Source organism: Entelurus aequoreus, linkage group LG02, assembly GCF_033978785.1.
Source record: "Entelurus aequoreus isolate RoL-2023_Sb linkage group LG02, RoL_Eaeq_v1.1, whole genome shotgun sequence".
NCBI lineage: Eukaryota > Metazoa > Chordata > Actinopteri > Syngnathiformes > Syngnathidae > Entelurus > Entelurus aequoreus.
The window spans coordinates 21,687,202-21,714,794 of record NC_084732.1 but is presented as its reverse complement, the minus strand read 5'-3'; the positions used below and the strand labels follow the sequence as shown (position 1 = coordinate 21,714,794).

At 38.7% G+C, this 27,593-nt stretch overlaps 1 protein-coding gene across 1 annotated transcript in view; it reads right to left on the bottom strand.

Moving 5' to 3' along the window:
- fto (FTO alpha-ketoglutarate dependent dioxygenase) overlaps positions 1-27,593 on the bottom strand; it is a 378,930-nt gene that overhangs the window by 4,687 nt on the left and 346,650 nt on the right. Inside the window, exon 9 of the mRNA XM_062023825.1 lies at positions 917-1,057. Coding sequence (XP_061879809.1) covers positions 917-1,057 — 141 coding nt within the window. The remainder of the gene's footprint in view (positions 1-916; positions 1,058-27,593) is intronic.

The following is a 27,593-nucleotide window of genomic DNA, read 5'->3' as shown; positions in this document are numbered from 1 at the left end:
GTCTGGTTTTTGGTGCAATATCTACATAGGTGTATAGAGGCCCATTTCCAGCAACTATCACTCCAGTGTTCTAATGGTACAATGTGTTTGCTCATTGGCTCAGAAGGCTAATTGATGATTAGAAAACCCTTGTGCAATCATGTTCACACATCTGAAAACAGTTTAGCTTGTTACAGAAACTACAAAACTGACCTTCCTTTGAGCAGATTGAGTTTCTGGAGCATCACATTTATGGGGTCAATTAAACGCTCAAAATGGCCAGAAAAAGAGAACTTTCATCTGAAACTCGACAGTCTATTCTTGTTCTTAGAAATGAAGGCTATTCCACAAAATTGTTTGGGTGACCCCAAACTTTTGAACAGTAGTGTATATGACGAGTAAACATGTTGAAAGAAATAGCTTTTCATAATGTCTTACTTTTACCAGTAGCTAACGTCTTCTTAAAATAGTATTAAATATAAAAAAAACATGCATATATGGAACATTAATGAGCTTTGTCAATAGAGTTAAGACAATGAAGTCAGAAAAGCAACAAAGGTTCACTTATTTTTGCACTTATGACAATTATTATTGTTGAGTTTTTTTGTTTCCATTAACCTCAGAGGTTCCACTGAACAGTAATAAAAAACAAGCTTTAAAAATAGTAATAACATGTACCATTACATCAATTAATGAAAATAATAATCAATATACAATTACTTTCTTCTAACTTTTCACATTTTGGCCCAATAATGACAGTGATTTTTTTTTACTGCAATTACTATAAAATGTGAGCAAAATTTAAAGTAGATAAAACTGATCTGTAAATAAATAATTATTTAAGGAATATAGAGAGCGACTTAAAAAATAAAAAGAACGTAACCACAGCGTGATCCTCAAACAAACACGCTTCCATTTAAAGCTTTTCTGCACTCGCCTCCACAGCAGCGACTCCACTCTGTTGATGATGTCGGCCAGGTCAAAGGGCAGCGGCATGTCGGGGTCGTCCACGCCCCAGAAGGGACGATCGACCGGGGCCTCCTCGGGGGGCAACGTCTGGGCCAGGCTGGAGTGGCACCTGAGGCGACAGGACGCAGGAAACAAACGCAGTCGTTAACGCCCTCTCGTTAAAAGAACAACTGCTGGACACGGGTAAGACTTGTCTGACAGCTGACGGTCTCACACACTGCCAGGATAAACACTCATTGGAAATGAATATGGGGAGAAATATGGGACGGCACTTCTGATTTGGAAAAAACAGAAATATTCCTAGTGGGACACTGCATGAAAAAATATTTTATGGAATTATAAAATAATTAATGGGTAATAAAGTGGAGAGTAGGTTTCATTGGACATCATTTCATCACATTTTTTGTATTATTATTATTTTTATTGTTCGTAATTTGTTCTGTATTTTCAGATGACATGGTTGGATTAATGTTAATATATTCATATTTTATTGGGATAAAATGTTGCAATAACAAATCTGTTATTGCTATGAACAGATTTGACTGTAAAGATATTAATTGAAATAATTTAAATAGTGATATTTAAAAAAATACTTTGATGAGTAATAATAAACTGATATTGCTAAATAAATAACAATGACAATAAATTGAATAAATTCAATGAAAAAATTATTGCAATAAAAAAATATAAAAAAATTACAATGTATAACCTTTAACAATAATGATGTAAAATGCATAATACTATGCTACTAATACTAGTAGTAAAAATTAATGCTACTACTATTCCTGCAAATAATCATACATTTTCAATGAATGTTGATTACATTCACTACAAATTAATACAAACATGTTATTTACTAATACAGATACTGACAATGTATAATTATTGTTTTTGTAAAAATAAGAAAAAAGGTTCTAATACTACTATGAATGAAGTTACCATACATTTTCAATTAATGTTTGTATTATGTATACATTCACTAAATAGACAACATATGTCAAATCCATACAAAAATGCTGTTTCTCTATTATTCACTGATTAAAAAAAGATATTGGATAATTATTGTTTCGTACAATAAAAAAAATCGAAAAATTGATCCCCCATTATCAATGATAGTTTAAATCTTGTTACATTAACCAGGATTATGTTATGTTTTATATTTAAAATCAATGTTTATCGATAATACATTTTATGAATAAATAATTGCAATAAAAATAGATATCAAAATAATGTTGCTGTTACAAATACAATCACTGATAATGAAACTAGTACTGGCAATAATAATATATAATAATAATAATAAATATATATGTATGCAACTACTACTACTACTAAAAATAATAATAATAATCATACATTTTCAATTAATGTTATTATAAATACATTCACGGATTAGAAAAAAATAAGTAAATTAATACAAAAATGTTGTCATTCACTAATACACTACTAATGATAAGAATAACAATATTGATAATAATAATAGTTATAATTATATCGTTTTAGTCAAATTTGGACATTTTTTTTCTGATCTCCTATCGTCAATGGTAATTTTAATTTGGTTATGTTAACCACCGTTTATTGTTTTAATGTCCCCCTATGAATTCCCATGAAAAAAAAAAAATCCACTTGATGGAAGAGTAAGTGCTTTAAGAGTGTGTTTGGTGAGTGAAGTGTGTGTTTGTGTGTTATCACTAAACACACGTTGTGTGTTTACCCAGGAAGGAGTCGTCCCGTTTGTTTCCTCTCCCTTTTATGACTCCTAATAACACTGCAGACAACAATTAGACCCTCAAGGTTGCAGAAGTGTGCCTGTGTGTGTGTGTGTGTGTGTGTGTGCGCGTGTGTGTGCGTGTGTGTGTAAAGGCTTCATAAAAACGTGTTATATATTATTTTGTTAAAGATGATTGTATATTGCTGCATTTTATGGATTTTGTTATTACTGTTGTAATAAAGTAAGAGGAGAAAGTGGCGAGTCAGTAACTAATAAAAGGCTGCAGGAGATATATGATGATATATGATGTGGTGACACGCAAGGCCATCGCCATGGAAACGCAGCCCGGTTGAACCTGTGATGGATAATGGAGGGTTAAGTGTAAATGTGACAGCGTCGGAGCGCCCCGGAAGACCCGGGTCACGTCTTTTGTCAGAACAGTGTAAATATTTACTGTGCTGCTCTCCACTTGTCATTATAAATCCGCCTCAACCCATGCTGCCTCTTGGCAGATGAGAGTCACCTTTGACCCCCCGGGGTGCAAGAGGATGGCGTTCGCGTATGTGGGGCGTGGAACGACGGACGTCCGCTCGCGCTGTTATACCCGCTGCACAGTGGAACCTCGGAAATGTTACTTGGATTTGAAGGCTATTTCGTTCAAAGAGAAATGATCTGTTTCAGAGTCAAACTGTCACAGTGGAACCTCCATTGTTGGGGCGGTATAGCTCGGTTGGTAGAGTGGCCGTGCCAGCAACTTGAGGGTTGCAGGTTCGATCCCCGCTTCCGCCATCCTAGTCACTGCCGTTGTGTCCTTGGGCAAGACACTTTACCCACCTGCTCCCAGTGCCACCCACACTGGTTTAAACGTTACTTAGATATTGGGTTTCACTATGTAAAAGCGCTTAGAGTCACTAGAGAAAAAGCGCTATATAAATAGAATTCACATTAACAAAGCCTGTTCAAAAAACAGTTAAGTTCGGTAAATGGAGGTTCCACTGTATATCAATGTTAGTCATTTACTGACATTCATAACTACTCTCGGGAGTGCACTTTTCAACATTGCTACCTGCCGCACACGTGTAAAAAAAGGTTAGTCATTGTGAAAAACAGCTAAATAAAAAAACACATTGAAGTGGAACCTCGATTTACAAACCCCTCTATGTATGAACATTTCCATTTACAAACCCCTCTATGTGTGAATGTTTCCATATACAAACCCCTCTATGTGTGAACGTTTCGATTTACAAAACTCCGCTATGTGCGAACATTTCCATTTACAAACCCCTATGTGTGAACGTTTATATTTACAAACCCCTCTATATGGAAATGTTTCCATTTACAAACCCTTCTGTGAGCAAATGTTTCTATTTACAAATCCCTCTATGTACGAACGTTTCCATTTACAAAACCCTCTATGTGCGAATGTTTCCATTTACAAACACCTCTATTTACGAATGTTTCCATTTTCAAACCCCACTATGGGCAAATGTTTCGATTTACAAACCCCTCTATGTGCGAACTTTTCAATTTACAAACTACTCTATGTGCAGACTTTTCCATTTACAAACCACTCTATATGTGAACATTTTCATTTACAAACCCCTCTATATGTGAATGTTTCCATTTATAAACTGCTCTATGTGCAAACGTTTCCATTTACAAACCCCTCTATACGCGAACGTTTACATTTACAAGCCCCTCTATGTGCGAACGTTTCCATTTACAAACCCCTCTATATGCAAACATTTTCATTTACATACCCCTCTATGTGCGAACGTTTCCATTTACAAAACCCTCAATGTGTAAATGTTTAAATTTACAAATCCCTCTATATGTGACTGTTTCAATTTACAAACCCTTCTATGTGCGAACATTTTCATTTACAAACCCCTCTATATGCGAACATTTCCATTACCAATCCCTCTGTATGCGGACATTTTCATTTACTAACCCCTCTATGTGCAAACGTTGCTATTTACAAACCCCTCTATGTGCGAACGTTTCCGTTTACCAACCCCTCTATGTGCGGACATTTCCATTTACAAACCCCTCTATATGCGAACATATCCATTTACAAACCCATCTATGTGCGAACATTTCCATTTACAAACCCCTCTATAAGCGAACATTTCCATTTACACACCTCTCTATATGCGAATGTTTCCATTTACAAACCCCTTTATGTGCAAACTTTTCCATTTGCAAAACACAGACCGGAGAGAGAAAAAAATTGCTTTGGTGTAGGGACCTTGCCTCGGTTTACGACGGTTTCATCCACTCAGCGAGGCAGCCATTTTGTGCCCGTCAGCACATCCATTGTGAGCGGGCTGATCGATCTCCGGTGAACGTTCAGCTGGCACGTCAGTGTTGTCGTTAGCTACTGGGCTAGGCGCTACATCTTCAAGTGTTTTTTTACAGTGTTTTTCCAGTTTTAACATTTCAAAGCGTTGGTGCCCTTTGATCGGTCATTATTATTATTATTATTGCTGTACATTATGCTGAGTAAAATAGGACAATATTTGCTAACCTTGGTTCCCTTTAATGGGTCCTTATTATTATTATTATTATTATTATTATTATTATTATCATTGCTGTATATTACGCTGAGTAACAATAACGTCCATTTCCTGTTCCTTTTCCTATTGCGTTAGTAGCCTGGATGGCGTCACAAAGATGTACTTCAGGGTCATGATGTTTGCATGGAAAACGTAATTTTGTCATGGGGATACGAGGACGGAGACAAAGAGAGGGTTATAAGGGCCGGTTATAAATGAGGTGAAGATATGTTAGCATGCGGTTATATATTTTAACGTGAGGCCACTTAATGTACGGCCGGCACTTGGCTCTAAGTGCAGCGTTTTGGTGCGGTTAGTAGTCCCTCAGAGAGAGAGAGCGGCCGCCCGCTCTAATATATCTTGGACGCTGTGGATGGGCGGTCTGATAATAGCGTCTGCTAAACACGCGCTAAGTACCATTATGTAGCACATCACTTCATAAATAATACGATTAGGCGACCTTGGGGTGGGGTGGGGGGACTGGGGGCGGGCGGGGGGATTCGCAACGAGCCGCGTGTTTAAATGTTCTCATCATTTATTTAGGCTGCGAATTAAAGGAAGCACCACTTCACAGGAGGCCGAGAGAAAGAGGAGGCGTACAATCTGCTGACATCAGCGTGGAGTCACTGACTGCCCAGCAGGGGTGTCTTTTCATGTGTTTTGATATCCGTCGCAACACATTTGTTCAACACTAAAAACATATATACACATATCTATATATATATATATATCTATATATAGTGAAAATATAATATCTAATATAATGAAAAAGGAGGATTAATTCTTCAGGACAACCTAAAATCATCAGCCCGGAGGTTGGGTCTTGGGCGCTGTTGGGTGATCCAACAGGACAATGACCCCAAACCCACGTCAAAAGTGGTAAAGGCACGGATTGAACAGAAGTATTGGGACACCATTGTGTCCCAATACAAACAGCGTCTGTTTTCATCGCAAAATTCCACAGTATTCTGGACATCTGTGTTGGTGAATCTTTTGCAATTTGTTTAATGAACAATGAAGACTGTAAAGAAGAAAGCTGTAGGTGGGATCGGTGTATTAGCGGCTGGCTGCAGCAACACAACCAGGAGGACTTTGAGTTGGATAGCAGACGCGCTATCCGACGCCCGCACCGATGATCGGGTGAAGTCCTTCGTCGCGCCGTCATTCGCTGGAACGCAGGTGAGCACGGGTCGTGATGAGCAGATGAGGGCTGGCGTAGGTGGAGAGCTAATGTTTTTAGCATAGCTCTGTCGAGGTCCCGTAGCTAAGTTAGCTTCAATGGCGTCATTAGCAACAGCATTGCTAGGCTTCGCCAGGCGGGACAGCATTAACCGTGTGGTTACAGGTCCAGGGTTTGGTTCGGTGTCTCCTGATAGTAGAAGTAATAGTAGTATTGTTGATCTTCGGTCTATCCTTCCAGTCAGGGGCTTATTTCTTCTGTTTCTATCCGCAGCTAAGCACGATGTTATCACGTTAGCTCCGAAGCTAAAGTGCTTCACCGATGTATTGTCGTGGAGATAAAAGTCACTGTGAATGTCCATTTCGCGTTCTCGACTCTCATTTTCAAGAGGATATAGTATCCGAGGTGGTTTAAAATACAAATCCGTGATCCACAATAGAAAAAGAAGAATGTGTGGAATCCAATGAGACCTTGTACCTAAGTTACGGTCAGAGCGAAAAAAGATGCACCCTGGCGTCCTGCACTGCACTCTAATCCTTCACTCTCACTTTCCTCGTCCACGAATCTTTCATCCTCGCTCAAATTAATGGGGTAATCGTCGCTTTCTCTGTCCGAATCGCTCTCGCTGCTGGTGTAAACAATGTGCAGATGTGAGGAGCTCTTCAACCTGTGACGTCACGCTACTTCCGGTACAGGCAAGGCTTTTTTATCAGCGACCAAAAGTTGCGAACTTTATCGTCGATGTTCTCTACTAAATCCTTTCATCAAAAATATGGCAATATCGCGAAATGATCAAGTATGACACATAGAATGGACCTGCTATCCCCGGTTAAATAAGAAAATTTAATTTCAGTAGGCCTTCAATCCTCATTAGTAATGTTGCAATGCGGGCCGTGTTTATTTGTATATAAAAAAAAAAGGTTCCCGACCCCCGTCCGTCTTCAGTGTTCCCACCTTGGAGTGCATTTATCCGGTGAGTAGACGACGACGGCGGCTTGAGCCAGAGATGGTACAGACCATATCAACACTGGAAGACTATCAGAGATAATGTAGTCCTACTGGTGCTCGTGGGCAAAATGGAAGCCAACAAAAAGTCAATATCAAGCGGGGTGCCTTTAAGCTCTGTGGGGAATCCTACAAACACCCCAAAAAGACTCCTTAAGGCTAAGGTGGAAGACAAGCGGGGTAGTGCGGTGGTGAGTCCACTCTGTTGCAATGGATTAACCCCCCCCCCGCCCCCCCAGACAGATATGGACCTAACTATCCCATCTGGCGCTCAGTCGAGAGAGATTGGCAATACAATCACTCATTTCAATTTGGCCCGAAACCCAATAGCCTTGCTCAAATGGTATGCTAATGTGAAAGCTATGTGGGATTCTCGCACCCTCTTGAACCGAGGCCGGGGTGGGCGCCCTGCCTTCTGCAGCCCCCAAAGGCGCCCCCCCCCGCCCCACACACCACCACCCTTTGCGCTCAAACTAACCACTTTAGCTAAAGTGAGTGTTAATTATGGACAGGCAAAGCAGTCAATAAAAGGTTAATGTAAAAGTCAGAGGATAAATTCCTTTAAGCATTGCATCATTCCACCATCTCTGCGACCACGGCTGCCTTGCAGGTCTCCTAATCAATACGTTTTACTGTAATGCGCTACTCATCGATTTTTTTTTTTTTTTTTTTTTTTTTCCACCGGCCTCCATCACTTGGTGGGAGATATGATACAGACAGACGAGGAGAGGGAGAAACAAGTAAATAAAATGATTAACCCCACTTTCGCACAGTTACATCGCTTAGTATTTCTCCTCAAGGCTTGTTAGGAAAGTGGACGGTGGTCCGCCAGCGGCCCCACTCAATCTCCAGCCCACTCGAGCAGGGGGGAGGGGGGAGAGGGGCATACATTAAATGGTCCGGGGCTCTTAACAGGATGGAAATCCACGTAATAGACAACATCAGTGCTTCCGACCGGCGTAATTACACTGATAAATGCACAATTTTTGTCGGAGACAAGATGTAAAAGACCTATTGCGAAAGAAAATGGTAGCGCTCGATATCAATGTTTCTTAACTATAGGCGAGCACACCCGAGACGGCCGCCAACAAATATCCGTATGGTCCGAAGGGGTACTCAGTTGTAATACACCTTTCCACCACTTGTGGCAGTAATGACAATCTCAAACAACCAGAAGGAGTCTGGAGCTAAAGTGAAGTGAAGTGAATGATATTCATATAGCGCTTTTCTCTAGTGACTCAAAGCGCTTTACATAGTGAAACTCAATATCTAAGTTACATTTAAACCAGTCGGCCAGCTGCTGGGGTAGGGAGTGACCTTGGGTGTCAGCATGTCTGTGATCTTCTCATTTATTTATTTATTTATATAATTTATTTTTTAAATATATTTTATTATTTTATTAATTTATTTTTCCCTTCCCTCAGGGGGCATTTCGACAGGGCGGTTGCTGGTTGTTCCATCTCCATCGTTGGGGTCCCTGCGGGTGGGGTAGGTGTTTCATCGAGAAGTTTCTTAAAATGCAAAAATTATGACTGTAGTGGTGAAGCTTTATTTTCATTTGCACTTTAATTTTACTGACAGTTTATTTAAGCAACATACCATATTTTTCGGACTATAAAGCACACACAAATCTACGGTGCGCCTTATAACCTGGTGCGCCTAATGTACGGAATAATTCTGGTTGTTGTTACCGACCTCGAAGCAATTTTATTTGGTACATGGTGTAATGATAAGTGTGACCGGTAGATGGCAGTCACACATAAGAGATACGTGTAGACTGCAATATGACGCTAGTATCAATCAATCAATCGTTTACATATATAGCCCTAAATCACGAGTGTCTCAAAGGGCTGCACAAGCCACAACGACATCCTCGGCTCAGATCCCACATCAGGGCAAGAAAAAACTCAACCCAATGGGATGACAATGAGAAACCTTGGAGGGGACCCCCCCCCCCCCCACCTGGGCGACCGGTGCAATGGATGTCGAGTGGATCTAGCATAATATTGTGAGAGTCCAGTCCATAGTGGATCTAACATAATAGCAAACAACACAAAAACTTGAAATGTTACATTGAGAATATAGAGCTCACATCCATCCATCCGTTCATCTTGCCAGTCTCACATGAACCCAACATTGCTAATAGCCACCCTGGAAATTTATGATTTCACTCATTCATTCATATTCGCCTGTATCTCATCCATCTATCTAGCTCACAGACTTGATCCATCCATCCATCAATCCATTCTTCTTGCCAGTCACACATGAATCCAACAATAACCACCCTGAAACGTTATAATTCATCCATTCATTCATCTAGCCTGTCTCACATCCATCGATCCATTTATCTTGCCAGTCTGGCATGAATCCAACAATAGCCACCCTGAAAAGTTATAATTCATCCATTCATTCATCTAGCCTGTCTGCCATCCATCTATCCAGCTCACATAATTCATCCATTCTTCAATCCATTCATTTTGCCAGTCTCACATGAATCCAACAATAGCCACCCTGAAAAGGTATAATTCATCTATTCATTTATCTACCCTGGCTCCATTCCATCTATTCAGTTAACAGGCTCCATCATCCAGCCACCCATTAATCTATCCATCATGTATTTATTCATCAACTACTTCTAGCTACCTTCTACGCTCAAAAATCTTTTAAAATGTTTTAGTATGACTTTGAAGCCGCACCGATTGATGGATTGTCGGCCCATTACGGCTACCGTAGTCAGAAGTACGAGTATTATTATAGTGTGTGTATAAAGACCGCAAAATGGCACCCATTAGCAGTCATATTATCTAGTGTTTTAAACCTATCCTAATATGACCCCTTTGATCCGGTGCGCCTTATGTATGAAAATAGACCTGAATAGACCCACTCATCAGCAGTGCGCCTTATAATTTAAGGTCTTAAGGTCCGGAAAATACGGTATTTATTATTATTTATTAGAATTTCTTAAATTGTATGTATTTTTTAACATCAGTTTTTATGAGTCCCTTCTTTTGCAGTATATTTGATTAGTATTTCTTTTTGTAATCAGTGTGACCTAAGCCTTGATAACGATCTATGTGATTAACACATGCTTATATATCATTTGACGAGGTTTATCCTGTTAAACTGTAAGGAGGTTAGATATAAGTATTGAATATGATTAAAATCTAGAGTAAGATTACTTATTCAGTGTTAATATTTGAGTGGGCCCTCTGTAGTGCAACAGTTGGGCCCCCGGGGTCAAAAAAGTAAAGAACCCCTGCTCTATATAACAAGAGTGCAAAAAACAGTGTTCATCGAACACATTCTATAGCATTCTGTTGTTTTTAATGACCTACTCCAGAAACCCCAGTCAAAGATCCTGTATATGAAACAAGAGGGCCCCTGTTTTCAAAATTCTACAGCAACAAATGTCCAAGATCTTCAAGGTGACAGGAGTGTCCTTCTGTTTTTAAGGATCTACAGCAAAATCACTCGTCCAAGATCCTGTATGGCATGAGAGCTCTGATGTTTTTATGAAATTACTAAAAAATTAAAACACATTACACATCCAAAACGTAACAGAAGTGATCTGCAGTTTGTTTTTATGTACTTGCATAGATCTCCAGCAAAATTTTTTTTTAAAGAGTGCATAAAAAACACTGGTCAAAGATCCTTTCGTTGACAGAAGAGCATAAAAACAATAACCAAAGATTATCTATAAGACAGGAGCTCATAAAAGAAAACATAAGTCAAAAAATATTCATATGTGTTCTGCTGTTTTTAAAGATCTCCAGCAAAAAACACTATTCAAAGATCCTTTACATGGCAGGTGTGCATAAAAAAACACTGGTCAAAGATCCTTTAGTTGACAGAAATATCCTTTAGTTGACAGAAGTGCATAAATCACTAGTTAAAGATTGTTTATAAGACAAGAGTTCATAACAGAAAAACACTAGTCAAAATATATTCTGTACGTGTTCTGTTGTTTTTAAAGATCCTCAGCAAAAAACACTATTCAAAGATCCTTTACATGGCAGGTGTGCATAAAAACTACACTAGTCAAAGATCCTTTAGTTGACAGGAGTCCATAAAAAACACTATTCAAAGATCTTTTACATGACAGGTGTGCATAAAAAAACACTAGTCAAAGATCCTTTAGTTGACAGGAGTCCATAAAAAACACTATTCAAAGATCTTTTACATGACAGGTGTGCATAAAAAAACACTAGTCAAAGATCCTTTAGTTGACAGGAGTCCATAAAAAACACTAGTCAAAGATTCTTGAGTTAACAGGAGTCCATAAAAAACACTATTCAAAGATCCTTTACATGACAGGTGTGCATAAAAAACACTAGTCAAAGATTCTTTAGTTGACAGGAGTCCATAAAAAATACTAGTCAAAGATCCTTGTGTTAACAGGAGTCCATAAAAAACACTATTCAAAGATCCTTTACAACATGACAGGAGTGCATAAAAACACTAGTCAAAGATCCTTTATATGAGGCAAGAGCTCTCCTCTTTTTAAGAACCTACAGGTACAGAAAAAATGCTAGTCCAAGATCTTCTATGTGACAGGAGTATTCTGGTGTTTTTAGGAACCTCAGCAAAACAGTAGTAAAATGACATGGGAGCTCTGCTGCTTTTAAGAAACTACTGAAAATAGTTAAAGATCCTACGCACTGAGGACGACGTTCCACTCCTAATAAAGTTGTGTAACAGTTCATTTTTACATAATCATGCTAACTGGCAGATAATCAATTATGCACAATTAACATTAGCAAGGTCCTTATAGCGTGTAATGTAGCATTCCAGTAAATGCAGCACGAAGGTAAGCTGCAGACCATCAATCATTGTCACTCTGCAACACTTTCAAGCACTTCACATCACATTTCCACGCACCTACAAGCTGCTTCGCCAGCTCACCTGTGCAGGTGTGACTTTTTATGGCTTTGCAAGCCCTGCGCTGCAACTGCTGAGAATGCAATCAGACAAGTCATGAAAAAAGCAGGCATGATTCTCGTAAATCGAGACGTCCCCTGAGGGCAAAATTTGCGCTACTTTTGTATGTTGTCAAAGTTCATCTGTCTTTACCCTGCAATTACACACACACCCACACACACACCCACACACACAGACGCACACAGACGCACACGCACACACAATTTCTTGTATTTGGTACCTTCTTGAGACCTCCGCAAAATGCCTACCTCTAGTATTATAATACAAGTCGTAATTTTACTCAACGCAAGTCAAAATTTTACAAGAAAACATTTTACAAGAAAAAATTTACATTTGTGCAATATTATGATACAAAGTTGGAATTGCACTTAATAACAGTCGCAATTTTACAAGAAAAGCTTAACATTTGGGCAATTTTCTTGAAAAGAGTTGTAATTTTACTCGACAAAAGTCACAATTTTATAAGAAAACTTTGGCATTTTGAAAATTTAAAATTTTGGGCAATATAATAATAATCGGAATTTTACTTGGCAAAATTGTGACAAAAGTCATAATTTGACTAATTTCCCTGTTTTTACAAGAACAACAAAAATGGGCAAGATTGTGATAAGTCAGACAAATGTCACCATTTTGCATTAAAAAGTAATATTTTTATTTTTATTTTTTGTTTGTAATTGGTTTTTAATCTTCATTATTTACTTCAAATTATTACAGTATGTCTCTATATACATATTTATTCATATTTTTTTTAAATTAATTTTGGCCAAGGGGGGCGCATTTCAATTTCTTCCACACTCTTGTTTACATATGTTGGCCAGAGGGGGGGCACTTCAAATTTTTACACACACTTGTTATTTCATATGTTGACCAGAGGGGGAGCACTTTTAAAAGCGACACACAGTCAATTTGCAAAATCCCTTTGTAGCTTTCACCACAAGGGGTGCGAATGAGACATTCTCTATTAGATGCAATTGTTTTCAGTATTGGGACCATGACTTATGTCCTAACTTGTTCACCGGTCCTCATATGGAAGGTACTTTTCCTTCTTGATGTCTCAAGAAGGGTAGAAATACAAGAACACACACACACACACACACACACACACACACACACACACAAATCTTTCAACGGTGCAGTAAAAAGTCAGGCAAGTCAAGTGGAGGGCAACAACAACACAACACACACGTTGACAACAAGGCTTCAAATATAGTGTCCTTGGTGAAGCCCCGCCCCCACGTATGATTCACCTATTCATCTGCTGGTATACCAGCAATGCATCCATAATTCTAGCCGGCCTGCTCATCTCTTGACGATTCAACCATTCATCAGTCAGCCAACAAACTCCTAAATGCATACAGTCTTCCATCTATTAGTCCAGCCATCAATCATTCATTCATCCATTTACTATCTACCTTGCCAGCTCCTTTACCAGATTAATTTATGTATTCATTCATTTATTCACCGTCCATAAATACCAAGCCTTACTAATGTATTAATTCACCCATTCATTCCTCATGGTAAAATGTAGATTCCCTTGGATGAACGGCAAGGTGCGTGCATACAGATGCTGAGTGTACAAGTTTGCGAGTGTTTGAGGTGGCCCAGAAAGAAAGAAAGGAGAGGGCGGGAGGGCGGGCTGTCATCATATGTATGACACATGTTCCTTTCATTTTGACTCCTTTAACGAGCTCGGCCTAATAAAACTAACATCTGACGCACAGCTTTTGCCTTTCATCAGAGCGTGTGCAAATGACACAAACAAGCGCAGTCGGTGTGGATGTTGGTGACCACACAAAAAGCTCAGCTGCTGCTAATAGGTTGCACCTTAAGAATAAGTGGTGCCCATTTTATAGCATTAGGGGGTAATTTGGAATCAAAGCAAATAGTCAAAGATCCTCTATATGACGAACACTCAGCTGTTTTAAGGACCTACTGCAAAGGTGCTCATCAAAGATCCTCTAAATGACAAGGGGCTCTGCTGGCCTTAGAGACTTAATGCAAAAACACTAATCAAAGATCATCTCTGACAGAAAAGCGCTGTTGTTTAAGGATGGACTGTAAAAATGCCAGTCAAAGATCATCTAAAGGGCAGGAGAGCTCTGCTGTTTTTTAAGGACAAACTACAAATACAATTAGTAAAAGATCATGTATAAGACAAGAGAGCTTTACTGACTTTAAGGACGTACAGCAAACATTCCAGTTAAAGATATTTTCTATGACATGGGTGTGGTGCTGTTTTTGCAGGACAGATTGCAAAAACGCTGTTTAAAGATCCTCTGTATGACAGGAGTGATCCACTGTTTTTAAAGGCCTACTGAAACCCACTACTACCGACCACGCAGTCTGATAGTTTATATATCAATGATGAAATCTTAACATTATAACACATGCCAATACGGCCGGGTTAACTTATAAAGTGACATTTTAAATTTGCCGCTAAACTTCCGGTTCGAAACGCCTCTGAGGATGACGTATGCGCGTGACGTAGACCGGCGAACACGGGTATGCCTTCCACATTGAAGCCAATACGAAAAAGCTCTGTTTTCATTTCATAATTCCACAGTATTCTGGACATCTGTGTTCGTGAATCTGTTTCAATCATGTTCATTGCATTATGAAGAAGGAAGCTGAGCAAGCAAAGAAGAAAGTTGTCGGTGCGAAATGGACGTATTTTTCGAACGTAGTCAGCAACAACAGTACACAGCCGGCGCTTCTTTGTTTACATTCCCGAAAGATGCAGTCAAGAGGGACTTTTGACTTCAATACACAGACGCCTGTAGAGAACTGGGACAACACAGACTCTTACCAGGATTACTTTGATTTGGATGACAAAGACGCAGACGTGCTACTGTGTTTGAATTGTATTGGCATGTTCTATGGAGCTAGGAGCTAGCAGAGGAGCTAGGAGCTAGCATAACAAACACGCAGGTGTTTTTATGCAGGATTAATTTGTGGCATATTAAATATAAGCCTGGTTGTGTTGTGGCTAATAGAGTATATATATGTCTTGTGTTTATTTACTGTTGTAGTCATTCCCAGCTGAATATCAGGTCACCCCCGGCTCTCACAGCATCTTCCCTATCTGAATAGCTCCAAATCCCCACTAGTCCTTCACTTGCACTTTACTTATCCACACATCTTTCATCCTCGCTCAAATTAATGGGGAAATTGTCGCTTTCTCGGTCCGAATCTCTCTCACTTCATGCGGCCATCATTGTAAACAATAGGGAACTTTGCGTATATGTTCAACTGACTACGTCACGCTACTTCCGGTAGGGGCAAGCCTTTTTTTAATCAGATACCAAAAGTTGCAATCTTTATCGTCGTTGTTCTATACTAAATCCTTTCAGCAAAAATATGGCAATATCGCAAAATGATCAAGTATGACACATAAAATAGATCTGCTATCCCCGTTTAAATAAAAAAAATTCATTTCAGTAGGCCTTTAAGGGCCTACTGCAAAAACGCCAGTCAAAGATGCTCAATAAGACATGAGTGCTGTGCTGTTTTTAAGGACCTACTGCAAAAATGATAGTCAAAGATCCTCTATAAGACAGGAGTGATCTACTGTTTTTGAGGACCGACTGCAAAAACGCCGGTCAAACATCCTCAATACGGCAGGAGTGCTCCGCTGTTTTTAAGGACAGACTACAAAAAGCCAGTCAAAGATCCTCAATATGACAGGAGTGCTCTGCTGTATGTAAGAACAGACGACAAAAAGCCAGTCAAAGGTCCTCAATATGACAGGAGTGATCCACTGTTTTTAAGGACCTACTGCAAAAATGATAGTCAAAGGTCCTCTATAAGACAGGCGCGATCCACTGTTTTTAAGGGCTTACAGTAAAAACGCCGGTCAAAGATTCTCAATATGACAGGAGTGCTCTGATGTTTTTAAGGACAGACTACAAAAAGCCAGTCAAAGGTCCTCAATATGACAGGAGTGCCCCGCTGTTTTTAAGGACAGACTCCAAAAAGCCAGTCAAAAGATCCTCAATATGACAGGAGTGATCCACTGTTTTTAAGGACCTACTGCAAAAATGATAGTCAAAGATCCTCTATAAGACAGGAGTGATCCACTGTTTTTAAGGGCCTACTGCAAAAACGCCGGTCAAAGATTCTCAATATGACAGGAGTGCTCTGATGTTTTTAAGGAGTGCTCTGCTGTATGTAAGAACAGACTACAAAAAGCCAGTCAAAGGTTCTCAATATGACAGGAGTGATCTACTGTTTTTAAGGACTTACTGAAAAAATGATAGTCAAAGTTCCTCTATAAGACAGGCGTGATCCACTGTTTTTAAGGGCCAACTGCAAAAATGCCAGTCAAAGATCCTCAATATGACAGGAGTGCGCTGCTGTTTTTAAGGACAGACTACAAAAAGCCAGTCAAAGATCCGCAATATGACAGGAGTGATCGATTGTTTTAAGGGCCTACTGCAAAAACGCCGGTCAAAGATTCTCAATATGACAGGAGTGCTCTGATGTTTTTAAGGACAGACTACAAAAAGCCAGTCAAAGATCCTCAATATAACAGGAGTGCTCTGCTGTATGTAAGAACAGACTACAAAAAGCCAGTCAAAGGTTCTCAATATGACAGGAGTGATCCACTGTTTTTAAGGGCCTACTGCAAAAACGCCGGTCAAAGATTCTCAATATGACAGGAGTGCTCTGATGTTTTTAAGGAGTGCTCTGCTGTATGTAAGAACAGACTACAAAAAGCCAGTCAAAGGTTCTCAATATGACAGGAGTGATCTACTGTTTTTAAGGACTTACTGAAAAAATGATAGTCAAAGTTCCTCTATAAGACAGGCGTGATCCACTGTTTTTAAGGGCCAACTGCAAAAATGCCAGTCAAAGATCCTCAATATGACAGGAGTGCGCTGCTGTTTTTAAGGACAGACTACAAAAAGCCAGTCAAAGATCCGCAATATGACAGGAGTGATCGATTGTTTTAAGGGCCTACTGCAAAAACGCCGGTCAAAGATTCTCAATATGACAGGAGTGCTCTGATGTTTTTAAGGACAGACTACAAAAAGCCAGTCAAAGATCCTCAATATAACAGGAGTGCTCTGCTGTATGTAAGAACAGACTACAAAAAGCCAGTCAAAGGTTCTCAATATGACAGGAGTGATCCACTGTTTTTAAGGACTTACTGCAAAAATGATAGTCAAAGTTCCTCTATAAGACAGGCGTGATCCACTGTTTTTAAGGGCCAACTGCAAAAATGCCAGTCAAAGATCCTCAATATGACAGGAGTGCGCAGCTGTTTAAGGACAGACTCCAAAAAGCTGGTCAAAGAGTCACAATATGACAGGAGTGATCGACTATTTTAAAGACCTACTGCAGAAATGATAGTCAAAGATCCTCTATAAGACAGGAGTGATCCACTGTTTTTAAGGACCTAATACAAAAAGCCAGTCAAAGATCCTCAATATGACAGGAGTGCTCTGCTGTATGTACGAACAGACTACAAAAAGCCAGTCAAAGATCCTCAACATGACAGGAGTGTCCTGCTGTTTTTAAGAACAGACTCCAAAAAGCCAGTCAAAAGATCCTCAATATGACAGGAGTGATCCACTGTTTTTAAGGACCTACTGCAAAAATGATAGTCAAAGGTCCTCTATAAGACAGGCTTGATGCACTGTTTTTAAGTGCCTACTGCAAAAATGCCGGTCAAAGATCCTCAATATGACAGGCGTGTGCTGCTGTTTTTAAGGACAGACTACAAAAAGCCAATCAAAGATCAGCAATATGACAGGAGTGATATATTGTTTTAAGGACCTACTGCAGAAATGATAGTCAAAGATCCGCTATAAGACAGGAGTGATCCACTGTTTTTAAGGACCTACTGCAAAAATGATAGTCAAAGGTCCTCTATAAGACAGGCTTGATGCACTGTTTTTAAGTGCCTAATGCAAAAATGCGGGTCAAAGATCCTCTATAAGACAGGAGTGATCCACTGTTTTTAAGGACCTACTACAAAAAGCCAGTCAAAGATCCTCAATATGACAGGAGTGATCGACTGTTTTAAGGACCTACTGCAGAAATGATAGTCAAAGATCCTCTATAAGACAGGAGTGATCCACTGTTTTTAAGGACAGACTACAAAAAGCCAGTCAAAGATCCTCAATATGACAGGAGTGATCGACTGTTTTAAGGACCGACTGCAGAAATGCCAGTCAAAGATCCTCAATAGGACAGGAGTGTTCTGCTGTATTTAAGGACCTGCTGGTAAATAACACAGCACAATCAGACTCCATGGGGCGTTGTGAGTCTTGGACCAGTTTTGTGCACAGTGACAAATGTTGGCAGCTCTCCTTCACAGCCAGACATGTTTAAAGTGGCCTAGGCCGCTTCGAGCCAACACAAATCCACGTGCCAAGGCAAGAACGCACACACCAGGCCAGGTAAAGACCTCCCACATAATTGGAGTCCATAAAAGACTATTGCTGCCTGGAAGTGCAAAGAGGTGACGCTACTCCCCACTGCTACTTGACAACAACAGGTGACGTCCATTAGGCGCTTAACGGCCTAACAAATTACCCAACGCTCCGGCCGACGAGGTGGAATGTGGCAAAATTTTACGGGCAATTGTCGCAACGCAATCAGCTTGCAATAAAAAAGGAAGATGAAGAAGGACAAACGGGGTGGGAGACACGTGGCCCCTGAGGGTCTGCGTGCAGGAAGACAAGGTGTGTGTGTGTGTGTGTGTGTGTGTGTGTGTGTGTGTGTGTGTGTGTGTGCGTGTGTGATGGCAGCAAGAAAACCATTAGCCAAGTTGCTGCCTTCAGGGAACCGGGAGAGCGTGGGGAAAAAAACAAACAGACAAGAAAAGTTGAAGTATGCGCGGGGTCATTTTGATGTTTTTTTATTTAATAAAAAAAAAAAAAGCCAAAAACAGAGATTAAAAATAAAATATTTAAAGACAAAAACTACTTCATCAGTTATTTTAATTTTTTTCTCATTACATTATGTAATTTTCCTTTTTTTTCTTCTTAAATTTTTACAGTTTATTTTCTCTTTTTTCTGACAATATGCAGCATGCCAACAAAACTCAAAATGCAAGCTGCATTTTGGACATACTGTCTCATCCTTGTCAGAGTGCACACTAAGGATTGCAGAATTAGGCTGTAGTAGAGTAAATGTACTTTTCTCCCCAAATTTTTTCAGCAGGTTTTGCAGTTTTTTCTGTAGCACCTCAACTTACCAACTTATTTGGTTCTGTGACAGAGCTCTTAACTCCAAACACTAGTATATCAAATCAATGTCTCCCATTCGAATGAATTCAATTGGTGCTTTGTCAGCACCATTTTAACACGTACTATGGCTTTAAAAGGAAAAACACACTTTTAGACAATAAATAATACAAATAATACAATAGATTGCACTACAAACAAGTACAGAAGTTGTTGAAGTAATGTAATAATAATAATAATGCACAGCATTTACTCCTTTAAGCCACTTCTCCGGCAAACATATATATGTATATATATATATTTATTTATATATATATTATTTATATATATTTATTTATTTATATATTCACATTATTGTTTTGTTTTTTTATGCTGCACTACCATGAGCTTATGTAACAAAATTTCGTTCTTATCTGTGCTGTGAAGTTCAAATTTGAATGACAATAAAAAGGAAGTCTAAGTCTAAGTCTAAGTCTTATCCATATTTTCATGGATAAATGTCAGCCGTTTAGATATTATTTTATATTCCCATTGTTTATCCCATGCTTGGAAAAACAAAGTTAAGTCAACATAAGCTAATAAGCTATAAGCTAGTGGGTGAGACAAAATAAAAGTACATAAATAATATATAAAGGTCTTAAAAATAAAAACATATTACAGGTATGTAATGATTGCCATGACCGCTCATGACAGTTTGGACTTTTGTTTAATCTTTTCCTGTGTTCGGTATTTAGTTCCTGTTCAGCGCTCTTATTTTTCATTCCACTTCCAGTTTGTATCCACTCTCAGCCACTTTACCTCTACCTGAGCACTGCTTCCCTCACCTGTTTCCAGATTGGCAATCAGGAGACACTCCTGTCCCTGGTTGTTAATCAGGTGGCTTCTGAAGCCTTGGTTCCCGTTTGCCTTTTTGTTTTTTAGTGTTTCAACCCACTCATGGACCTTGTTTTCCATCTACCTCAAACTATTATTTTCCTTGCATGCTGCCCCTCATCTCTGCATCCTGCGGTCATACCAAAACCCATGAAAAATATTTACTTTAATATATATACTCGACATATTTATATATGTATGTGTGTATATATATGTATATATACATGCGTATATATATATATTTATGTGTATGTATATATATAAATATATATATATATATATACACATGTTGTTGTCATGTGAGTAATCTTGTAAAACGATCATTGTGAACTTCTACCCCCGCCCGTCCATGCCTCGCGGCCATCTTCCATGCCAGTGATGGATGAGACAGCAATACAGTCCGGCCATCGGAAGACGCTCGACCTCGGTCATGTGATGGGGTCCACTGAACGCGGGCAACAATGGCAGCGCGGTCGAAGCCGGGCCAGCTAATTATCGTCTTCCTTTGAACCTTCCATTGGCAGGATGGCTGCAGGGGACGTGCTGTTAAGTTATGAACCAAGCTTTTAACTGTTGCACTTGAAAGATATTGTGTTGCCACAAATATGTAATTTATCCGAGGCACTAAAGTGGCTCTTCATCGTGGGGAAGCGGTGGAAATTTGCCTGCAGGTAAAAGCAAAAAAGACGGCGGTGATGAGTATAACACCTGAACACGGAAATTAACTCACGACCCATCAAAGTCTACATAAGGTTAGGTACCTTTTTTTGTTAAAACTAACTCATTCAACTAAGAGAGCACTCACACAAATTCTATATATATATATTTTTTTAAATAGGGATTTTTTTTTAGGGTAACAATTATCCTAAAATGCAGCTATTGTCATATTATTAACAGTTGTATTTGAAAAAAAGAAAGAAAAAGAAAAAAAAACCAAAAACAAATATTTTAAATAATATCCGGACATAACCTAATTTTTCTCAGAATATTAGCAATTGTTTTGCCCAAATATTAGAACTTTTTTTCTTTTTTCTTGTAATATAACAGGATGGGTACCTTTTGCTCACACATAATGATTTATTTATGACATCACATGGACACAGATAAGACCTTCTGGAGGAAAGTTCTGTGGTCAGGTGAAACAAAAATTGAGCTGTTTGCCCACAATACCCAGCAATATGTTTGGAGGAGAAAAGGTGAGGCCTTTAATCCCAGGAACACCATGCCTACCTTATTATGCTCTGGGACTGTTTTGCTGCCAATGGAACTGGTGCTTTACAGAGAGTAAATGGGACAATGAAAAAGGAGGATTACCTCCAAATTCTTCAGGACAACCTAAAGTCATCAGCCCGGAGGTTGGGTCTTGGGCGCAGTTGGGTGTTCCAACAGGACAATAATGATAAATGATAAATGGGTTGTACTTGTATAGCGCTTTTCTACCTTCAAGGTACTCAAAGCGCTTTGACAGTATTTCCACATTTACCCATTCACACACACATTCACACACTGATGGCAGGAGCTGCCATGCAAGGCGCTAACCAGCAGCCATCAGAGGCAAAGGGTGAAGTGTCTTGCCCAAGGACACAACGGACGTGACTAGGAAGGTAGAAGGTGGGAATTGAACCCCAGTAACCAGCAACACTCCGATTGCTGGCACAGCCACTCTACCAACTTCGCCACGCCGTCCCAATGACCCCAAACACGTCAAAAGTGGTAAAGTAATGGCTAAATCAGGCTAGAATGAAGGTTTTAGAATGGCCTTCCCAAAGTCCTGACTTAAATGTGTGGACAATGCTGAAGAAACAAGTCCATGTCAAAAAAACTACAAATTTAGCTGAACTGCACCAATTTTGTGGTCAAAAATTCAACAAGAAGCTTGTGGATGGCTACCAAAAGCGCCTTATTGCAGTGAAACTTGCCAAGGGACATGTAACCAAATATTAACATTGCTGTACGTATATTTTTGACCCAGCAGATTTGCTCACATTTTCAGTAGACCCATAATAAATTCATAAAAGAACCAAACTTCATGAATGTTTTTTTGTGACCAACAAGTATGTGCTCCAATCACTCTATCACAAAAAAATAAGAGTTGTAGAAATGATTGGAAACTCAAAACAGCCATGACATTATGTTCTTTACAAGTGTATGCAAACTTTTGACCACGACTGTACACACACACACATATATATATATATATATATATACATATACATATGTATATATACATATATATATACATATGTATGTATACATATACATATGTATGTATACATATACATATGTATGTATACATATACATATGTATGTATACATATACATATGTATGTATACATATACATATGTATGTATACATATACATATGTATGTATACATATACATATGTATGTATACATATACATATGTATGTATACATATACATATGTATGTATACATATACATATGTATGTATATATATATATATATATATATATATATATATATATATATATATATATATATATATATATATATATATATATATATATATATATATATATATATATATATATATATATATATATATATATATATACATATACATATGTATATATACATATATATATACATATGTATGTATACATATACATATGTATGTATACATATACATATGTATGTATACATATACATATGTATGTATACATATACATATGTATGTATACATATACATATGTATGTATACATATACATATGTATGTATACATATACATATGTATGTATACATATACATATGTATGTATACATATACATATGTATGTATATATATATATGTATGTATATATATATATATATATATATATATATATATATATATATATATATATATATATATATATATATACAGTGCCCTCCAAAAGTATTGGAACAGTGAGTCCAATTTGTTTATTTTTGTTGTAGACTGAAAACATTTGGGTTTGACATCAAAAGATGACAATGGGACAAGAGATCAACATTTCAGCTCTTATTTCCAGGTATTTACATCTGGATCTGATACACAACTTAGAAGATAGCACATTTTGTTTGAAACTACCCATTTTTCATCAGAGCAAAAGTATTGGAACATGTGACTGACAGGTGTGTTTTGTTGCCCAGATGTCTCCCAATTACATTGATTATTCAAACAATAAATAGCACTGAATGTCTGAGCGCAGTTTCAGATTGGGTAGGATAGGTTTTGCCTGTGCAGACTGCATTTAGAGGTAGAACCAACATGAAAACCAGAGAGCTGTCTATGGGTGAAAAAGAAGCAATTGTGAATCTGAGAGGAGATGGACAATCAATCAGAGCCATTGCACAAACATTGGCCATAGCCAGTACAACCATTTGGAATGTCCTGAAGAAGAAAGAAACCACTGGTGTACTAAGCAACAGACGTGGAACAGGTAGACCAAGGAAAACATCAGCAGTTGATGACAGAAACATTGTGAGAGCTATAAAGAAAGACCCTAACACAACCGTTCGTGACATCAGCAACAACCTCCGGAGGGCAGGAGTGAAGTTATCCCAATCTACTGTTCGCAGAAGACTTCATGAACAGAAGTACAGAGGCTACACCAGAAGATGCAAACCACTCATTAGCAAGAAGAATAGGAAGGCCAGGCTGGAATTTGCCAAAAGGTACAGAGATGAGCCTCAAAAATTCTGGGAAAAAGTTTTATGAACTGATGAGACAAAGATTAACTTCTTCCAAAGTGATGGAAAGGCGAAAGTTTGGAGAAAGAAAGGATCTGCCCATGATCCCAAACATACAAGCTCATCTGTGAAACACGGCGGAGGTAATGTCATGGCTTGGGCTTGCATGCATTCTTCTGGGACGGGCTCTTTCATCTTCATTGATGATGTAACACATGATGGCAGCAGCAAAATTAACTCAGAAGTCTACAGAAACATTTTGTCTGCTAATTTAAAGAAAGATGCAACCAAAATGATTGGGAGATCCTTTGTCATGCAGCAAGATAACGACCCAAAACACACTGCCAAAACAACAAAGGAGTTCATCGTGGCAAGAAGTGGAAGGTTTTGGACTGACCAAGTCAGTCTCCAGACTTAAACCCAATAGAGCATGCATTTTACCTGCTGAAGAGGAGACTGAAGGGAGTAACCCCCCAAAACAAACAACAACTGAAAGAGGCTGCGGTGAAAGCCTGGAAAAGCATCACAAAAGAAGAATGCAAAAGTTTGGTGATGTCAATGGCTCACGGGCTTGATGCACTTATTGAAAGCAAAGGATTTGCAACTAAATATTAAGTCTTATTCACTTTAATCTATTTTAAGTTTATATGTTCCAATACTTTTGCTCACCTAAAAATGTTGTGTTCCATTACAATTAATGCTATCTTCTAAGTTGTGTATCAGATCCAGATGCAAATACCTGGAAATAAAAGCTGAAATGTTGATCTCTTGTCTCATATTCATCTTTTGATGCTAAACCCAAATGTTTTTAGTCTACAACAAAAATAAAGGAATTGGCCTCACTGTTCCAATACTTTTGGAGGGCACTGTATATATATATATATATACATATGTATAAAATATATACACACACAAATATATACACACACATATAAAATATATGTGTGGGTGTATATATACACCCACACATATTTTAGTCACTATTTATTATTATGATATATTTATTTATTTTAGTTAATATATAAAAATGTATCTTAATCCAGTAAAAAAAAAAAAAAAAAGTAATTAAAATCTATTAATAGAATTAAATGCTATAATATTGTGATCCTAGTCTAACTATTAAGGCGGAGGTGGGGTTTGTGTTTTAATTTGCTTAATGAAAACCATTAAATCCCTGTTTACAGTACAGACAAGCAGGGGCCCCTAACGTCGGTTTAGTTTTTTGACATAACAACGGCCTTCTGGTGTTGAGCCGGCAAAAACCTGCATGAACCCGAGCACGTGCTTTCGCGAGCCCTTGAACTTGTAACTCACCTGCGCCGCTACCCTGCTGCATGAACAAGCTCTTTGTTTCACTGCTAAGTAACTAGTGTAATTAAGGAGTGCAGACATTCAAAAATGCTGCCAACAATTTGTTTAGAGGCGCAGGCAGCTCGGGCCCTGAGGCTCTGCAAGGGAGGGGAATGTGCTATAATTGTGTGTTATGTGTACATGATGTACATGTCATGCTCAGAAGAGTTGGGGTGTGTGCGGGTGTGTGTGTGTAAACGTGCACTGAATGTTGTTTCCGAACACCTGTATGCGGTCTTACAGGTGTCTTAATAGTCTTTGTTTGCCATTAACTAAACTGCGGTGTGAGGCAATCGCGGAAATGCCAGTAAAAAACATTATTTTTCTGCTATTAATAGTGACAAGAAGCCTTGTTTATGAGCTGGCACACCGAGGACGGTTCATCAGCATGTAATATGGGTTATAGGCCACTGGGAAAAACCTGATATGAATTAATAAAATATATATTTTAATAAACATGTACAAAACCCAAAACAAGTGAAGTTGGCACATTGTGTAAATCGTAAATAAAAACAGAATACAATGATTTGCAAATCCTTTTCAACCTATATTCAATTGAATAGACTGCAAAGACAAGATACTTAACGTTCGAACTGGAAAACGTTATTTTGGGGAATGTAATGCCTGCAACATGTTTCAAAAAAGCTGGCACAAGTGGCAAAAAAGACTGAGAAAGTCATCAAACACTTATTTGGAACATCCCACAGGTGAACAGGCTAATTGGGAACAGGTGGGTGCCATGATTGGGTATAAAAAAGCAGCTTCCATGAAATGCTCAGTCATTCACAAACAAGGATGGGGCGAGGGTCACCACCTTGTCAACAAATACGTGAGCCAATTGTCCAACAGTTTAAGAAGAACATTTCTCAACCAACTATTGCAAGGAATTTAGGGATTGCACCCTCTACGGTCCCGTAATATCATCAACAAGTTCAGAGAAATCACTGCAAGGCCGAAAACCAACATTGAATTCCCGTGACTTTCGATCCCTCAGGCGGTACTGCATCAAAAAGCGACATCAGTGTGTAAAGGATATCACCACATGGGCTCAGGAACACCTCAGAAAACCACTCTCAGAAACTACAGTTCGTCGCTACATCTGTAAGTGCAAGTTAAAACTCTACTATGCAAGGCGAAAGCCGGTTATCAACAACACCCAGAAACGCCGCCGGCTTCGCTGGGGCCGAGCTCATCTAAGATGGACTGATGCAAAGTGGAAAAGTGTTCTGTGGTCTAATGAGTCCACATTTCAAATTATTTTTGGAAACTGTGGACGTGGTGTCGTCCAGAACCAAGATGAAAAGAACCCTCCGGATTGTTATAGGCGCAAAGTTCAAAAGCCAGCATCTGTGATGGTATGGGGGTGTATTAGTGGGTAACTTACACATATGTGAAGGCACCATTAATGCTGAAAGGTACATACAGGTTTTGGAGCAACATATGTTGCCATCCAAGCAACGTTATCATGGACGCCCCTGCTTATTTCAGCAAGACAATGCCAAGCCATGTGTTACAACAGCGTGGCTTCATACTAAAAGAGTGCGGGTACTAGACTGGCCTGCCTGTAGTCCAGACCTGTCTCCCATTGAAAATGTGTGGCACATTATGAAGCCTAAAATACCACAGCGGAGACCCCCGGACTGTTGAACAACTTAAGCTGTACATCAAGCAAGAATGGGAAAGAATTCCACCTGAAAAGCTTCAAAAATCGGTCTCCTCAGTTCCCAAACGTCTACGGAGTGTTGTTAAAAGGAAAGGCGATTTTTGTGCAATAGGTTGCTGCCATTAAATTCTAAGTTAATAATTATTTGCAAAAAAAAAAAAGGTTTTTTAAAACAAACATAATTAAAATAGGTTTTTTTGTTTTTTTTAAGTACAACAGTATTTTTTATTTTGTTCAGTTTAAAAAAATATGTAAACAATTTAGTATAAATGAAACTACTAATAAAAAGATCCATAATCTAAAATAAAATCAATGACTATGTATTTCAATGATTGCCTAACTGAAGAGTGAAGGTTGGAGTTACAGCGCCACCTGTTGCTCTGGCATGCATACAGTCATGCCAGGTGTGTGAAAATTGCGACTTTGGATTGGCGGAAAAAATGTTTGAAATTTTAACACAAAGATTGTTTGCCTCTTATGTCGACAAAAAGCGAACGTGGCAACA